Genomic DNA, 17,882 nt, shown 5'->3' on the forward strand with positions numbered 1-17,882 from the left:
GTGCAAAAAACATGCCTGTTCTTCTGCTTCAATAAATGACTGAAACATGTAGCTTTGTTTATTCACATAGAATTTGGACTGAAGTATATTCTGTACTTTCTCCGTTCTTCAAACTGGTTTTACACAATAGAGAGCTTAAAAGCCCAAATTAAAGAATTTTGGAGAAAAGGCATTTTACATCCTGAAAGATGTCTGCTTGACACAGACTCAGGTTTAAGACTGACCCATATTTAGCCATTTAATCTGGGAACACATTAAACCTTCTTTATATTCTTTGATAATTTATAATGTTTTTAATTTAATCCGTGTAATCTTTTGGAGTTTTGAGACTTAGTCACTAGATCTAACAAAATTTATTATCATTGCTTGACTCTATGAAGTTCCCTTCATATTGAAAGATCCCAATATAGTTTCTTGCTACTGTTATTAAAAGTAATAAAGAATTCTTGCTCTCTAATGAAGCAACAGACCTGAGAGTTTATATACTGAGAGTTTAAAATATATCAGACTATGGGTTGACTGGCCTAAACAAGTTAAGATACTATAGGGGAAAAAGTATGAATTTGAAGGAAAACATATACTATGCAGTTAGTATTCTATTTTTAAGAGGCAAGTGATAAAAGGCAATTTTTATCAGTTATTTATCCACAAAGAAATCATATAAAGCCAGTTTATATTTTCATAATATTGGTCTTAGTATCACATATACAAAAAGGCCTTCTAAATCATAAAAGATTGAATTACATAAGTAGAGCTCCAAGGTTGGCTGTATTTCATTACATTCTAATTTTTAAAAATATAATTTACATATAACATACAGGCAGCTCTTGGGTTACCCACAGTACCCTCTCTGCTCTCTCTCTAAGTATTCTTATTGGACTTAAGACACATTATAGGCAACTGTCAAGTCTTTGCTTTTGAGCTACAGATAGACTTCTGGATGTTCCTTTAAAGACCAAAAGCATAGTAAGTATTCTACTTTAAAGCAGCTGCTCAAAGATTTTAGGACACTCACACTACCTGTATGCATTTGACAATTAGGAAAGCATTAAGATTTCTGAATCTTAAACAAACAAAACAACCATTGAAAATGTAATTCTGGCAGGTCTGTTAACCACAGCTATCAAGGCTCTAAATGAATGCTCCCTTTACTGTTTTCTTCTCAACACAGGCCATGATCATTGCTTTCACGTCCGACATGATCCCCCGCCTGGTGTATTACTGGTCCTTCTCTGTCCCGCCCTATGGGGACCACCCACACTACACCATGGAGGGCTACATCAACAACACTCTCTCCTACTACAGGGTTGCTGACTTCAGAGGCAGGGAAAATCCATACACTGGGCTTGGTAACTATACCACATGCAGGTAAGTGCTACTTAACACATGTTTTAAAATGCACTTCATCTTTTAAAGGACTTTTATTGTAATATAATTCTTTGGGGTATCATGTAAATAAAATTGCTAGAGACTTTTTTTTTTTTTTAATTTTTGGTGGTGGTTGTTGACTAATCCAGTTCAGTTTATTTAAATCAACAAAAAAATGAAGACTTGTAATATACCAAGCACTGTGCTAAGCATTGGGGATGGAAGGCTAAGGCCCAGCCCTAAGGAGTTTACAGCCCACTGGAGAAGACAGATGAATGTACATTATTGTAACTGAAGGTCAAGTGAGGAAAGTGAGTCAGGACAGATGGTATGAAAGTTGCAGTAGCCTAGAGGAAGGAATAAATAATATAGTAGAGAGGTTGTGTTGTCGAGGAAACATCAAATGCAATTAGAAATTAGTCATACCTGTCTACGGCCATTCCACCCTGAACGCGCCCGATCTCGTCTGCTCTCAGAAGCTAAACAGGGTCAGGCCTAGTTAGTACTTGGATGGGGGAAATTAGTCAGACCTAAATTTGAATCCCATGTGTGTGTGAGTGAAAAACAGTTGAATATCAGCAATTTCATAAGGTGCAGCCTAGTACTAGTTAGGTCACCTTGAACAAGTCACTTAACTTTTAGAAACGTCAGTTTCTTCACCTGTACAATGAGGTTAAAAATGTCTGAGTTATTTTGAAAAATAAGGCAACATAGGCAGAGTCGGTGTAGTGTTTAACAGAGTGATCACTTAAGAACTGCTTATTAATAGTCTATTAATTATCACTATGAAAATCATTAGAGAGAAGGCTGAATCTCTAAGATGACATTTGAAGGCTGAACATGGTTTTGATGACCAGATAAAGGAGGTGTTATGAAATACTTTAGACTGATGAAAAATATGTAAAAAGTCTGTTCTTGTGATTCTACTTGTAAGTGATGTTTGGTTGTGCATTTGTTTTAGGACCTAGAAATTTCTTTCTTTTCAATCAGACTTAAGGATAAGATATAAAAGTTAATACAGATTAGTGTTAGAACTTTTGAACCAAACCATGAAGCCAGATTTTAAAAGAAGAGTTTCAAATGATTACAGGAAGATTGATCCTGGAGAAAAGTCTTGTATCTTAGAAATGAAGAAAACTCTAAGCGTTCCAAGATACAAGATAATTCTGTTGTTATCACTAATGGGTTATTCAAGCACAACCTGGCAATAACAAATGATGACAAACTAGCACCATCACTTAACAAAGCTATACAAAGACAAAAATAAAAATATCTTAGCCTGGCCTAGCAGTATTTTCTAAAAGTACTCCAAAGCTCTCTCCATTCATTTTAACGGCTGCTAAGATCAACTGGACCATGTACATAAACTAAGTAATTGAAAAGTTCATTGGCTGCATGTTGTAGAGTTGTTTCGTTTCAATCAGAATCTTCAACCTAATAGAGGCTTTACAATTCATTTAGTTCAACCCCTCAAACCCTTCTGATTCAAATCCTCAACAACATAACCAAAAAACCAGAAATAAGCCCTGAATAAATGTTTCCAGGTTACATAGAGCAGAGCCTCTTCAGAATCCCACACTGACTCTGCTTACTCTTATGTTACTTAATTCTAAAGAGTAATTAAACTTCTGGGTCTAAAATGTAACAGGCAGAAAATTAGAGAAGTGCTACCTGAGGGAGATACACTAACACCAGTAGCATATGACTTCTGACAACAAGGAAATGAGCTAAGAAAATTATGAAAAGTAGGTAGAAATCTCTATAGAGAGCCATATAGCTGAGTGAATCCTGATGTCACCATATATAAATAAATTGATAAGCATGTTTCTAAAAATATGCTAACTTGTTTCAGTTATACATTTTTGAGAAAGCAGAGATAAGTCTCATTAAAAATATTTAAGATGTTTGTTCTTTTTTTTACAAAGATGGACTCCATCATTGCCCTCATCTTCCTCTTATAAGTTAAAGAAGTATTACTGGAGTAGTTACTTCAGGGTTTTGTCATCAAAGTAACCTCTTGGAGAAAATTTATATGATGTTCAATTTAAAAGTGTTGCATCAAAAGTATGACCTTTTTAAAATGGGCCCTTGTGTGCACTATTTGATCAGAATCAACTCCTGAAATGCCTCCATTTCCTTTCTAGGTATCGTGATTTCCGGAACCCTCCTGGGCACCCACAAGAGTATAAACACAATATCTACTATTGGCATGTGATTGCAGCCAAGCTGGCTTTCATCATTGTCATGGAGGTAAGAAAAGCATACTTGGCAATACTTTATAAGGCAGTATATTTGCAGGCCTTTTATTAGCTCTAAGTGTTGCCACTTCTGACTTAAAATATACAATATGTTCTTATCTCTTGCTAACAGTTACTTTAGAACATTTATTAATCAGCTATGACCTGAGAATACCCATAAATCTCTGAGTAATTAAATGAAGTTGATTGTCTGCTTTAAAAGTTAAAATCATGTTGTGAGCTAGGGGGATTCAGTTTCTTTCAGTTCAGTATTAATTGAAGTTTTGTCTTTTTTTTTTTTTTTAATTTTTGGGGGGTGTGTGCATGTTAGGCTCTGAAGGGGCTAATTCAAGATAAATAAGATGTGATATCTGCCCCAGAGAAACTTTTATTCCTGTAATAGTTTTATTTTTTTATTATTTTTACTGCATTTTCATAATATACCTTCTTAAAGTTTTTTACACCCTGCTGAAATTGATCAGCTCTGAAAAATGATTGAGGTAGCTATAAATTTCAAATTAATCTAGCCAACTTTACTTCTTACACTGAGTAAATAACTCCCACTAAGTTCCAAAGATTCTGAGATTACTTGATTGGTGTGGTCAGTTATGATTACATTTAGCTGCAAGAAACAGAAGACCCATCTATAGTGCCTTAAACAATAAAGGTTGATGTTTCTCTTGTAGAAAACTTCACTGGATGTAGGTAGTTTCTCCTCAGTCATTACCAGCTCACCTATGTAAGGATATCTCTGATTCTCTAGGTTTTCTCTCATTGCCTGTCACTCTGTGGTTGCAGTATGACTACTGCCACTCCAGATAACACCTTTATGTTCTAGACGGGAAGAGGGAGAAGGGCGATGCTTTGCCAGAAGCCCCCAGAGACCTCACCTACACCACATTGGCCAGAACTACTGGACACAGTTCCTCCCAGCAGCTAAGTAGGCTGAGACAGGAGATGTTTGGTTTGCTCTGAGTAACATCACAATCTGTTGGCAAGAAAGGAGTGGGATAGGCTCCCTGACTTCGATCATTTTTCTAGAATAATTTTTCTAGAATTCTTTTTAAGTTACTACCAAACATTAACAGAGGGAAATAATTCATCATCAGTTCACAATTGTAAAAGGATTCCTAACGTACAGTGTCTGGTATACCAACAAGAGTCACTTGTTTATATTCAAACAGGTAGTTGCCAAGGTCTTTAGACCTCTCCCTCTGATGTCATGGTGGACTAGATACTGTGAGGGGCCATCTCATTACAGAACATTTAGAATCAGCCTAAAACATAATTTCCTTGGTAGTTTTGAGCTTATGAGAAAGGAAGAGAACCTACAAAGAGGAAATAAACATGATGGCCTAAAATAGAGCAGTGAGCACCCCAGAAGTTCAAGAGGGCTCTGAGAATAAGTGCTAAACAAACACAAACAAAAAACACTGATTTCAACCTTCAATAAACTGAGTTTGAATTAACAGATAAGGGATACAAATGAACTGTACATGAAAATATTTAAATAAATGACAAGCCAAACATGAACAAACAATAAGAAACTATAAAGTTTACAAGGTAATTTTGAAAAGTAAGCAACTTGAACATTTGAAATAAAAATAGTTGTTGAAAACATTAACTAACATATGGCTGAAACACAAGTTTAGGCAAACTGAAAGACAGATCTGAAAAAAATTACCACTACCATGTCACAAGAAAATAAGAAAATGGAAAATACAAGAGGCTAAGCAATATGGAAGACAAAATGAAAAGGACTTAATTTCCCCCCCCCAAAAAAAAAATCACAGAAGAAAAAAAAAAAGATAATGGAGGAGAGGCAATATCTGAAGAAGTAGTGGCTAAAATAAGTGAAAGATATCCATTCACAGAGCAAAAAGCACAACAACTATCAAGCAGAATAGAAAGAAAATGCAGCACCCCAAAAATAAGATCTTAAAAGTAACCAGAGAAAAAAATACAACTGACAAAGAAAATTGAGGTTAGTAGACTTTCTAATAGCAACCTAGAAGCCAGAGAAGAGTCTAATGCCTTTAAAATGCTAAGGAAGGTAGCTGTAAACCTCAAATTAGAGCTTTGAGCAATTGAAAAATCTGTCCACAGTGAAAACACCAGACCAAAGTGATACCAAACTTTCCAAAACAGAAGAATATTACAATCTTAAACTCCTCCAGAGAGCAGGACAAAGGAAATACTCTACAATGTCTTACAGATCCTAAAATCATACAAGACTCGAAAGAGAAAGGGAAATGATAAGTCAGTCTTAATGTATAAATGCAAAGCTCTTTTTCAAATGTGCAGACTGAATCCAGCAATATATTTTCAAAAGGTGACATCATACCACCTTGGCTTTATCCCAGAAATGCAAGGGTGGCATAACATAGAAAACCTCCTATCTATAAATATCATCTACCTCAGAAATAGAAGGGGGGAAAAATCCACCTCTTTCCTGCATCAGCTTTACTGTGTAATTTCCAATGTTCAAACTCACTAATCTCTCTCATCCGAAAATATTCTCCGCTCTCACACCACCTAATTTATGAGAAACATTTGACACAGCTGATGACTCTTTCTTGAAACTTTTCCTCACTTGCCTCCCAGGAAAACACATATCTTGCCCTTGCTCCTACCTCCCCAGGCAGTCCCTTCCTTCTCTGCTGCTTTCTCCTGGGGCTCATTCCTTGGCTGTCTTCTTTTCTCTCCACTCACAGCCTTGGTGAGCTCATGCAGGCTTTTAGTGCCATCTCTATGCCACTGACTCACGAATAGATAACCCCAGAACACCTCTTCTGAGCTCAGCCCATCAATGTAACTGAATACTTGAACTTTCTGCTTGGTTATCTCACAGATGCCTCAAATCTATTGCCCTAAATTCCCATATTTTCTTAAATCCACATCTAATGATCTCCTCCCTACCCCACCCGAAATCTGTTCTATGCACAGTCATGCCCCCCTCCCCAAGTATGGCAGTTCCATCTCAACAGTTGCTCTGGCCAGGATCCTTGGGTCCTCCTCGTTTTCTCTCCCTGACTTATTCCACATTCAGTCCTGTGGCTTTTTCTTGAGAAAATTGTCACAGATATGACCACTTTTTACCAACTGTGCTGCTTCCACTCAAGTTGGAGCCACCAACCTTTCTTGCCTGAATTGATAACAGTCTCCTAACTGGACTCCCCATTGTCTTCATAAACATTTGGCCCAGTAAAAGCCAAAGTCCGTACAATGACATCTAAGACTCAACACAATCTAGCCGTGCTTTTTACCTCCCTGCTGTCACTTCTCTCCTTGCTCACCTCACTCCAGCCTTCCTGGAGTGCATCCGGTAGGCATCCCCCCCTAAGGACAGACTCTGTGCTGGCTACTCTTCCCTTTGCCTCTAATGTCTTTCCTCCTGATGTCTCCATGGCTAATTCCCTCACCTCCTTAAAGTCTTTGTTCAATGAGGCATATCCAAACTAATCTGTATAAAATCTATATAGATTACACCTCCCACCGTAACCCTCATAACAACTCATTCTGTTTGACTTAGCTCATACACCTTTTTTTCCCCATAGCTCTTTTCACTTTTTAACACTTTGATAATTTATTTGTTTTTAATTATGTTTACTCTAAAGTATTTCTATCCCCTTGGGATTTTTGAATAGTAAAAAAATAAAAAGGTTTTCAACCTCATTAGTCATCAGGGAAATGCATAGTAAGACCAAAGGGAAAGTCCATTTCATAATTACCATGTTGGTTTTAAAATTTATAACATGATGGTAACAAGTACAGACAAGGTTGTAGAGCAACTGAAACTGTCACACACAGCGGATGGGAGTGTCAGCTGGTGTAGCTGCTTTGAAAAATGCTTGGTACCATCTTGTAAAATTAAACATTCATGTAACATAGGGCCTCAGCAGGTCTATTCCTAGATACATACTCTTTAGAAACTCACAGACACTCTCCAGAAGCCAAGTGCAAAAACATTCCCAACATCATTTTCTAATGCAGAAATAGAAACAAACCCAAAACCTTTTGATAAAGGAACGCATTAATTATAGTGTGTTCACACTGTGGAATATTATACAGACACGAAAATGGACTACGGTTAGGCACAAGAACAGTGATAAATCTTAGAAACCAATTTAGAATGAAAAAAGCAATGTTCAAAAGACTATACTACCCAGCATCACACCGTTTTTATGGAGCTTAAATTGAGTAAAACTAAACGGGATACTATTTGGGGATATATACATTCTTTGTTAAACTATTCAAAGATAAAAGAAAATGATATACGTATACTCGTGCAGATAAGTTAGTGTTTACCTTTGGGGAAGACGCCTAGGGATGAGATTGGAACACACACGAAAATATTCTAGCATTGTCAATGTCACGGTGAGTCGTCTGGATATGAGGTATAGTCCTTTCTACAGATCACATGGTATTGTTGAAATTTATAAAGGAACAAGCTGTGGCTTCCCAGCAGAGCCACACCTTGGCGGGAGAGACCGGGTGAAGGCGCAGCATGCCCAGCGCCTTGTCCCGATGTGCTGCTCTGATGACGGGCAAAGAGCAGTGGGAAAAAGGCCGTGTTCCCCTCCATCCCTTTATGGTTGACCTTTTCCTTCTCTCCCTCAGCACGTCATATACTCTGTGAAGTTTATCATTTCATACACGATTCCAGATGTGTCCAAGAGCACGAAGAGCAAGATCAAGAGGGAAAAATACCTAACTCAGAAGCTGCTTCGTGAGAATCACCTCAAAGATGTGACCAAAAACATAGGGGTCATAGTGGAGAAGATGGTAGAAGTGGTAGATAACAATTTACGACCAAAAGTAGATTAAGAAGAGCTTTATGTTCTGAAAAGCACTTTAAAGAGTTTTTAGCTCTGTCAAAATATATTATGAATCACTAATGAGAAAAATCACTTTGGCAAATTGAAGGCTTAAGCCTTGCCATTTTCATGCAGATTATTTTCCAGTTTCAGCTGGCCATGCAGGAACTGGAAAACGTAAAATTTAGATCAAGGAGGGCCTAAAACTAACCACCTGGAAAGCCAAAAATGTTACTCTTTTGATAAATGCCAATTTTCGTAATACTGAAGAAGTCTCTTCATGTGCTTACAAACAATCTCAAGTAGAGCAGAATGGATTTTTTTTTTCCCTCCATTTGATTATGTTTGTTCCTTTCTGTTCTCAAGCACATGACCCTGTTTTTAGGCACTGTTTCATTTCTTCCCTTGTGCCAGATCAATTCCAGAGCTCTTTCCCTCCCAGTACCATCGTTAAAGATGAGACATGCGAGCCGTTGTGTGATTAGAAGCAGATGACGCAGAATGCAATTTGAAAGCCGAATGACATGGCAGGTAGACTCAAGACGTCACAATATTTAGGTAAATGACCACATCCGTATGGAAAAGGAAACTTCAGGTAGTAAGAGGAGATCGTCTTAGTCGTCATCTTAGCCTGTCTTTCCGTCGCAGAGAAATACTCTTAATGGATTGGAAATGAAGCTAGCAAGGTTCCGAAGCATATTTGTGCTAATTCACAGTGACACCTTTCATCTTCCAGGAGCACTCCTAAAATATTCTGTGCCTAATCAATGTTGACTGCTTTGCAACTCTCAAGGGAATATGATGACAAAAGCAGGGAAAGTTACAGATGGAAATAGAATTGTAACTCATATTGATCAGGATAATTAATTTACCTCTTCTAAAGATAGATCCTTTCCTGAAAAAAAAAAAAATGAAATCAAGGAATTTAAAGTACATACTTATCAACATAAGGGTTTGGAAAAGATGAACCCATCAAGTTCCCACCAGTTGCCTTTTATCCCTGAGATCCAGGAAATATGGAATTATAAACCATAAGCACTGTTACGCGTGGCTCACGGCCATTGTAACAGGATGGTGCTGTGCAAGTGCCCTCAGTGTGACTACACTGATTTCCTGGGAGGGGAGCACCTTACGGCAAGGATTCTGCATGTCCAAACGATCAGCATGCTAAAGCATCTGCCATGCGGCGAAGGTAGATCAGCACACCCTCCCTTCTGTTACTCCCAGCCCAGTAACTTATTTGTAATTGCATGTTTGCACCAGGGGAGCAATGAGAGGGAGGGAGAGGGAGAGACTGAAGTATACCCAGATTATTCCCCATCAAGAAGAAGAGACTGGATTTGATTTGAGTTTCCAGCCTTCCCTCGAACCAGTCAGGCAATTAAGGGTCAGGAAAGAAAATGCTTTGGTCTCAGACTCTGCCATCAGCTGGAGGGTAGCTTCCTGCTGAACTCCTGCCCCACCGTCCACATTGTGCCCTTGATTCATGCAGCTTGGCGGTCTTTACTTCGTTTCACTGCCGTTCAGGTGCCAGGCCCTCTGGTAGGCTCTGGAGGAGACAAAGTGTCTGTATCTCTCACCCGTGAGTGGTGACAGGGCAGGGCTAGGTGCAGGAGAGAGTGTCTGGCACCGGGCTCTCGCTCAATGGGCCGCCACCCATTGGGATGCTGCTAAATGCCCAGGTGCCACAGGAGCTAAGCCACTCGGAGTTCCAGCAGCGAAGGAAAAGGAAACACTTTGCAGTGAGCAGATTCACAGGCTTGTTATAATAGAGCAGCTTAACTCCAGTTCATAATTCTAAATATCTGCCATGAACATTAAAAAACAAACCAGTATTGATGTAGGATTCATCAAACAGTGTTCTGGACTTTTGAACCGTCACAGTGAATCAGGGACATTTCTTGATCACGTTAACAGTGTGATCAGAGAGTGCTGATGACAGGCTATGGGAGGTCTGCCTGCAAGGGAGACGGGGAAATGAATTTCTTCCCAGTGGAGAACCGTTCTTATCTCTTCCCCCACTCACCTGGGATGCTGCTCCCAGACTGGACGGGGTGCCCTCTCCTCCTATTACCTCTTGGCTTCTCTGAAGTGTAGGAATATCTTCCTAGTGTTGAATTTGGCAGTTCCTCAGTGTTCACAGCATCATAGAAAAGATGTTTTTGCCTTATCTCCTTATATATAAAATAGAACTTGAAAAGAATTGTGCATTTATGTTTTCATACATCGTCTTTCATAAATCATCTTCATAGTTTCAAATGTGCTTCTGTGGACAGGAGGGAGAAAGTCCTCTACGTTTTTAAAGGTAGCAAATGTGATGTATGACCCTGCCAGTACTCCCCAAAATGGCTAGGTTGTCGTGGGGACCCACGGTCACCTGTGACACTGACAGTGTTCATGAAAGTCTAGCTGACTTGCTGATGAAAAAAATGTGGGGCTGTGTCTGAAGACAGCCATGGGCTGGATCTGCAAGTGTGAGCAGAGGCAGAACTCTGGAAAACTGGATGGGAGTGGTGGTGCACCTAGAAAGGGAACATCTGGCCCTAGACCTGCCTGGTGGTAACCACTAGAGAAACTTTACTTTTTATCCTTTTGTGATGCCTGTGAATTTTAATGGAGCATTAGACCAACATACTCAGGGGGTTTTTCTTTAGCTATCCCTCAGATATTTTAGATATGTCAGTAGGAAGGGGAAGGTTTCATTTTCGTTTGAAAAACTAAAACAAGACCATCTTGTAAACAAACTGTCACCAAAAGCCTTCTCCTTGTAGTTGCACGTGCATGTTGAATTTCAGAAAACGTGCATTCGCAAGAGGGGGGGCAGAATGTGTTCTGTTGTTGAAACACTTCTTACCATTTTCTCGTGTTCATATTATATTTTAAGATGTTTGAAAAGTTAAACTGTATAAGCCGCTTAATTAAAGTAAAACCAAAATATTCATGATGCTTTTCATACACTGTGGCATAAGATATAAAGTTTGTAATATTTTGCAAATTTCTGTGCATTTTAATATTTTATAATTATGAGCATTTTAATAAATTCATTTTTAAAGACAATACTGTGGTCTACTGTGTATGTAAGTGTCTTAATGTTTTTAAGAACGAGCAGATGTGTATCTATTTACCAATTATGTATTCCTCAGATAACAGATGTGCGCTTTTATGTGGATGATATCTAAAATTATATTTTTCATAGCCTGCACTTAATTAGAAACATGTTTTTTTCTGGGGAAAATTTGGGATGGGGTTTCAGCCAAGGCTGCTGCATACAGTTGTTGGGATTGAGGCCTGCACAGGGCACCACGCCTGGAGACCAGGTGTGCCAAATGTGGGCCTGCATCAGCTACAAGGGAGAGATGCCTTTCTCTAAATGCATAAAGATGCTTCTGCATTCTCTACCTGAGACAAATCACCCAGAGAGGCCCTCTTTCTAACAAGGCTCAGATAAGCTGTTTGGACCTGCTGTGGCCCTAGGTACAGAAAGGGGGAATTATGGAGAAGGATATATAAGAGGAAAAGGAAAGGAAAATCTCTTTACAAAAAACAGCTTTTTTTTTTTTTTTTTTTTTTTTTAAATCCTGGACAGCATATATCCCCAATATTTACTCATTCTGTCCTTTGATTTTTTTTTTTTTTCACCAGCTTAAATCTTGTTTGGCTTCCAATAAAATTAAGTCAAATATAATCTTTAACTGGACCAACAAGAAGAAGCATTCCCTGATTCTAAAATGAAGCTCTTGGAATGGGTACTAATAATAAATAAATAATAAAAATAATTTTTATTTTTCCCTTCAAGAATTTAAGTCCAGCAAAGAAGCATCTATAAGTTCATTCTTTTTTTTTTTTTTTTTTTTTTTGTCTTTTTGTCTTTTTGTCTTTTTTGTTGTTGTTGTTGTTGTTGCTATTTCTTGGGCCGCTCCCGCGGCATATGGAGGTTCCCAGGCTAGGGGTTGAATCGGAGCTGTAGCTACCGGCCTACGCCAGAGCCACAGCAACGCGGGATCCGAGCCGCGTCTGCAACCTACACCACAGCTCACGGCAACGCCGGATCGTTAACCCACTGAGCAAGGGCAGGGATCGAACCCGCAACCTCATGGTTCCTTGTCGGATTCGTTAACCACTGCGCCACGACGGGAACTCCTATAAGTTCATTCTTACAAGCAATTCTAAGAATGAACTATGAGTTCCCATTGCAGCTCAGCAGGTTACAAACCCAATTAGTTTCCATGGGGATGTGTGTGTGTTCGATCCCTGGCCTCGTTCAGTGGGTTAAGGATCCAGTGTTGCCATGAGTTGTGGTGTAGGTTACAGATGTGGCTCAATTCTGGTGTTGCTGTGGCTGTGGTGTAGGCTGGCAGTTGCAGGTTCAATTTGACTCCTAGCCTGGGAACCTCCATATGCTGTGGGCATGGCCCTAAAAAGAAAACGAAAACCTATAAATTCATACTTTAGCAAAATACCCCCTTCTCATTTGGGAGAAATGACTAAATCTTAAATAATTGGTATTTATCTGACCCACCAGGTACCAGGCTAGATGTCTACCTTCACATGATCTGACTATCAACATGATTTTGTTGCAAGGAAATTTTAACTTTTTTAAAGTCATAAAATTACATGATTAAAAAAAAAAAATGCAGCATGCTGTTAGAAAAATCCCAAGCTAGACAGGAAAGCTGTGCAGGAAACCTGAGTCCTGCTGTCACCTCAGCCCAGCCCAGCCCACTCCCCAGAGGTCCCAGAAAGTGTAAGTTAGCACCATCAAGGGCAGTCATTTTGCCCAACAGGGATTTCAGAAATCTGCTTTGGTCTTTAAAAATTATATTCAGTTTATTAAAGTTACAGAAAGCCAGTTCTTAAGCATTTACATTGAGCCCACATCCTATTCTTTTCATAAATTCAGCAAATTTTACATTTTAAAAGACTTTTGAGTGTTTGCAAAGTGGAACCAAACTTAATACCTTTAAAATATCTAAAATAACAATTAGAAATGTAGTCGATTTCCTTTTAAAGTATTCCAGTTTTGCAACCAACTGTGACGAAGAAGTCATGAGTGGAGAAACTGCAAACCACTCTGCTCTTTTGAGGATTCTTTCACAAAGCCTTGTTCTCCCATGTCACCCCTCGTCACTGGGAGACTGAATGTACAAGTGGACAATGGCCAGATGGCCAGACCATATATAAAAATAGAACTCTGACCCATAACCTGCAACAACCAGCCCAGGAAACCAATCCCTTGACTTTAATAATCAGACCAGGAAGCCAGACAGACTTGTAGGAAGTCAGACTTTTATCTCTAGTGACAGTCCAGGAAGCTAAACAATAGCCCATGAAACAGCCCCAATAGCCACGACTTGATTAATATCTGACAGCTTCCCTAATTTTTATCCCTACTTTGAACCTAGAACCAACCAGAAAAAGCCAAATATGCACCTCTCACCAATCACAGATGTTCCATGATTGATGTTCCCCTTCTATCAGCCTGACACTAATTTTCCCCATGCCAACAGCCTCCAACAGGACACAACTGAAGCCTTCCCTTTTTTTCCCCCACTATAAAAAACTTTCCCACTCCTCTGCCTGTCTTTGAGTTCTGCCAGAACACAAATGACAGTGGCTGATGCCGTTGCTACAGCAAGCTCAGAATAAGTAGCCTTTGTTTGTTATCATTTGGTTGGTCTTCATTTCCACTAAATTATTCAACCTAAGCTCTAGCTTCCAAATCCATGAAATGGGGCTAAATAGTTCCCAGCAGTCAGTGCCATGTTAAAGTCTCTTAATGTCACACACACTGGATTCAGTATGCCAGGAAGTATAAGAAACCATAGGATGAATATGAGGCATCATCTTGGAGGTGAGTGTTTCAATATTAAACATATGTTATAGAATTGAATGCAAAATGTGAATGCATTTTTGGTACAATCTTCAGAGAATTGTATGCTCATGGTGGACTGCTTCATCTAGACCCTTGGGTCCTACATTTGCTTTCCTCTCTTCATTGGAACTTGGGTGGAAAAGTCTGAAATACTGACATATGTTGAAAGCACCTTGTTAGTCATGAGATTCTAGAACAGTGGTTCTTGAAGTGTGGTCTAGGTAGGTTCCTTTGGGAGGGTCTAGGACCTTTTCAGGAGGTCTACAAAAATAAAAACTATTGTCATAATACGAGGATTTGATTTGCCTTTTTCACTCTCGTTTTCTTATGAGAGTATAGAGGACTTTCCAGAGGCTACATAACATGGGATATGGCCAGAGATTGAACACAGAAGCAGTTATGAGCATCCAGCTGTTTTCTATTAAGCCAGACATTAAAACTATAAAACAGTGCACTATTCTCTCATTTTGAAAAATAGATATTTTTCATTTAAACATGTTTCACATGCAATGAGGTTATTGTTTTTTTTTAATTTCATAGATTTTTTAAAACTCAGTTTTAATTTTTAATACACTAAATATGAATAGATATTATTCACACAAATTAAAGTTTTCAGGAGTTCCTAATATGTTAAAGGTAGGAAGGGGGTTGATGACCAAAAAGTATGAGAACCATTGCTTTATAATACTAAAAAATTGAACCAGGGCCAACCATGGCATCCATGTTGTATTTGGACAATAAAACTCCAGGTGAAAAAGTGGCAGGAAAGAGTGGTGTGCCCTTTCCACTCTGAATGTACATAAAATCCATCTTCTGATTGGTATCAGTGATGTCTGTGAAGCTCAGTTCCAACACGAAGGCTGCACTGGTGCTTCTACTCCAGTAAACCCTTCATCCCTGCCTGAAGCCTGCTGAATTCTTGATCTAATTTATTTCCCAGCTGCCTAGCCTAGGCTGCTTAGTTTGATGAGGGCTGCTGCAGTTTCTCTTGTGTATCCTGCCACATTCAGCACATATTTGTGTATATACTTTGGATTCCAAGTTGTTTTGCTTGGAAATTGTGGGGTCCCAGTGGAGGAAGTGTGACCAGCAATATTAGTGGACTAGATGCAAAAAGCAGTCAGAACTACAAATCCTGGTGCCAATTTAGAGGTGCACTGAAAAAACATAGTTGTATATTGATCCCATAAGCCATATGCAGGGAGTCATGCCATTAAAGTTATTCCTTTAACATTTTAAACAAGGGGAATAATACCATTATTGTTTCTGTATCAGACCTGGTAGAGTAAATATTCAATAAATACTTATTGAATGAGTCAATGAATAAAAGAATGAATGCCTTATCTTCCCTAATATCAAGTTGTTTCCAGCCAAGAGATATAGGAAGAATGCACAGGAAAACAGAATAAGGTTAAAATGGAAATGAAAATTGATCACTCAAGATACTAGGTTAAGGTGGGTAAAGCTAGACGGGTTGGTGTGGTACAATGGCTCAGTGGTGAGAAGTCCTGATTGTGAGCTATGAGGAAGTGTGTCCTCTTTGTCTATGATATAGATGCTGCTACTTCCCTAGCCACTGCTGTAAACTCTCTGCTGGCCACCAACTGCTAGCCCACCATGAAATGAGCTACAAGTCGAAAATAATTGTCTTTGGAGGTGGGTTGACACCAGTGATTTTGTTACCAGATATATGGAGGCCAAGGTAAAGCCAGTGAAGTGGATCCAGGACTCTCAAGCTCTCAATCCCTCTAGCCCAATGCTGCATGGCAAAAACTCCTGAACTCATCTGATGTGTGGTTGTCATGACTGATTGCCACTTGGCCCTTGCAATAGGAGACCAACCCAACCAAGACAGAGATTAAGCAAGACTATCATGATATTGATGTCCTGTCACTCCTTGTCCATAGGAGAATGATTTAAAAGGTGTATGTCTGAGCATGTGAGCATTTGAATTTGAACCTTTAAACAAACATTCAAATGTTGGTCTTCCATTTCATTCAAGCTACCTGGAAACAGTATTAAGGTATACAGTCCCCCTGACTTCAGACTATAATACAAAGCTACCATAATCAAAACAGTATGGTACTGGCACAAAAACAGACACATAGATCAATGGAAGAGGATAGAGAGCCAAGAAATAAACCCATACACCTAAGTCAATTAATCTACAACAATGGAGAAAAGGCAGTCTTTCCAATAAGTGGTGCTGGGAAAACTGGACAGCTACATGTAAAAGAATGATGTTAGAGCATTCTCTAACACTTCACACAAAAATAAACTCAAAATGGATTAAAGACCTAAGTGTGAAAGCAGGCACAACATTGTAAATCAACTATTCTTTAATTAAAGAAAAAAAGGCCTAAGTTTAAGACTAGATACTGTAAAACTCCTAGAGGAAAGCTTAGGAAGAACACTCTTTGACATAAATTGCCACAATAACTTTTTGGATCCATTTCCTAGAATAATGGAAATAAAAATAAACAAATGGAATCTAATTAAACTTAAAAGATTCTTCCCAGCAAAGGAAACCATAAAATGAAAAAGACAACCTACAGATGGGAAAAGTATTTCCAAATGATGCAACTGATAAGGAATTAATCTCCAAAATATAGAAATAGCTCATACAGCTCAGTATCAAAAAAAAAAAAAAAACCACAGCAACTCAATCAAAAATGGGCAGAAGATCTAAATAGACACTGCTCCAAAGAAGATACCCAAATGACCAAAAAGCACATGAAAAAGTGCTCAACATTGCTAATTATTAGAGAAATGCAAATCAGAACTACAATGAAGTATCACCTCTACACCAGTCAGAATGGCCATCATCAAAAATCTGTAAATAATAAATGTAGGGGAATGTGGAGAAAAAGGAATCCTCCTACATTATTGGTAGGAATGTGAATTGGTGCAGCCACTATGGAGAATAGTACAGAGGTTCCTTAGGAATTGAAATATAGAACTACCATATGATCCAGCAGTCCCACTACTGGGCATTTATCTGGAGAAAACCATAATTTAAAAAGATACATTAACCCTCAATGCTCATTGTGGCACTACTTACAATAGCCAAAACATGGAGGCAACCTAAGTGTCCATTGACAAATGAATGGATAAAGAAGACGTGGTATATATACACAATGGAATATTACTCAACATAAAAAAGAGTGAAATAATGCCATTTACAGCTACATGGATGGACCTGGAGATTATCATACCAAGTGAAGCAAGTCAGAGAAAGGCAAATATTATATCACTTATATGTGGAATCTTTAAAAAATAATACAAGTGAACTTATTTACAAAACAGAAGTAGACCCATAGATATAGAAAACAAACTTGTAGTTACCAAAGGGGAAAATTGGAGGTTAAATTAGGAGTTTGGGGGTATAAAATGGATAACCAACAAGGACCACTCTATAGCACAGGGAAATCTACTCAATATTCTGTAATAACCTATAAAGGGAAAGAATCTAAAAGAATATAGATATGTGTGTATAACTGAATCACTTTGTTGTACACCTTAAACTAACACAATATTGTAAAATAACCATACTTTGATTTTTAAAAGTTTAAACGATGAACAAAACTA

General features: G+C 38.5%; 2 protein-coding genes across 8 annotated transcripts in view; one reads left to right on the forward strand and one right to left on the reverse strand.

Moving 5' to 3' along the window:
* Nucleotides 1-11,479, forward strand: part of ANO6 (anoctamin 6) — a 368,316-nt gene extending 356,837 nt beyond the window's left edge. For all 4 annotated transcript variants that reach the window (XM_084957199.1, XM_005655713.4, XM_084957197.1 and 1 more), the window contains 3 exons: nt 1,172-1,368; nt 3,513-3,618; nt 8,226-11,479. In XM_084957199.1, the coding sequence (XP_084813325.1) occupies nt 1,172-1,368; nt 3,513-3,618; nt 8,226-8,432 (510 nt within the window). In that variant the 3' untranslated portion in view covers nt 8,433-11,479. The remainder of the gene's footprint in view (nt 1-1,171; nt 1,369-3,512; nt 3,619-8,225) is intronic.
* Nucleotides 1-17,882, reverse strand: part of LOC146403488 (uncharacterized) — a 327,016-nt gene that overhangs the window by 14,377 nt on the left and 294,757 nt on the right. The window lies entirely within an intron of this gene.

This window comes from Sus scrofa, chromosome 5 (genome assembly GCF_054392235.1).
Source record: "Sus scrofa isolate SSC_HxYL_T2T_F1_AM1 chromosome 5, Sscrofa_HxYL_maternal_Yorkshire_Landrace_v2.0, whole genome shotgun sequence".
Lineage (NCBI taxonomy): Eukaryota > Metazoa > Chordata > Mammalia > Artiodactyla > Suidae > Sus > Sus scrofa.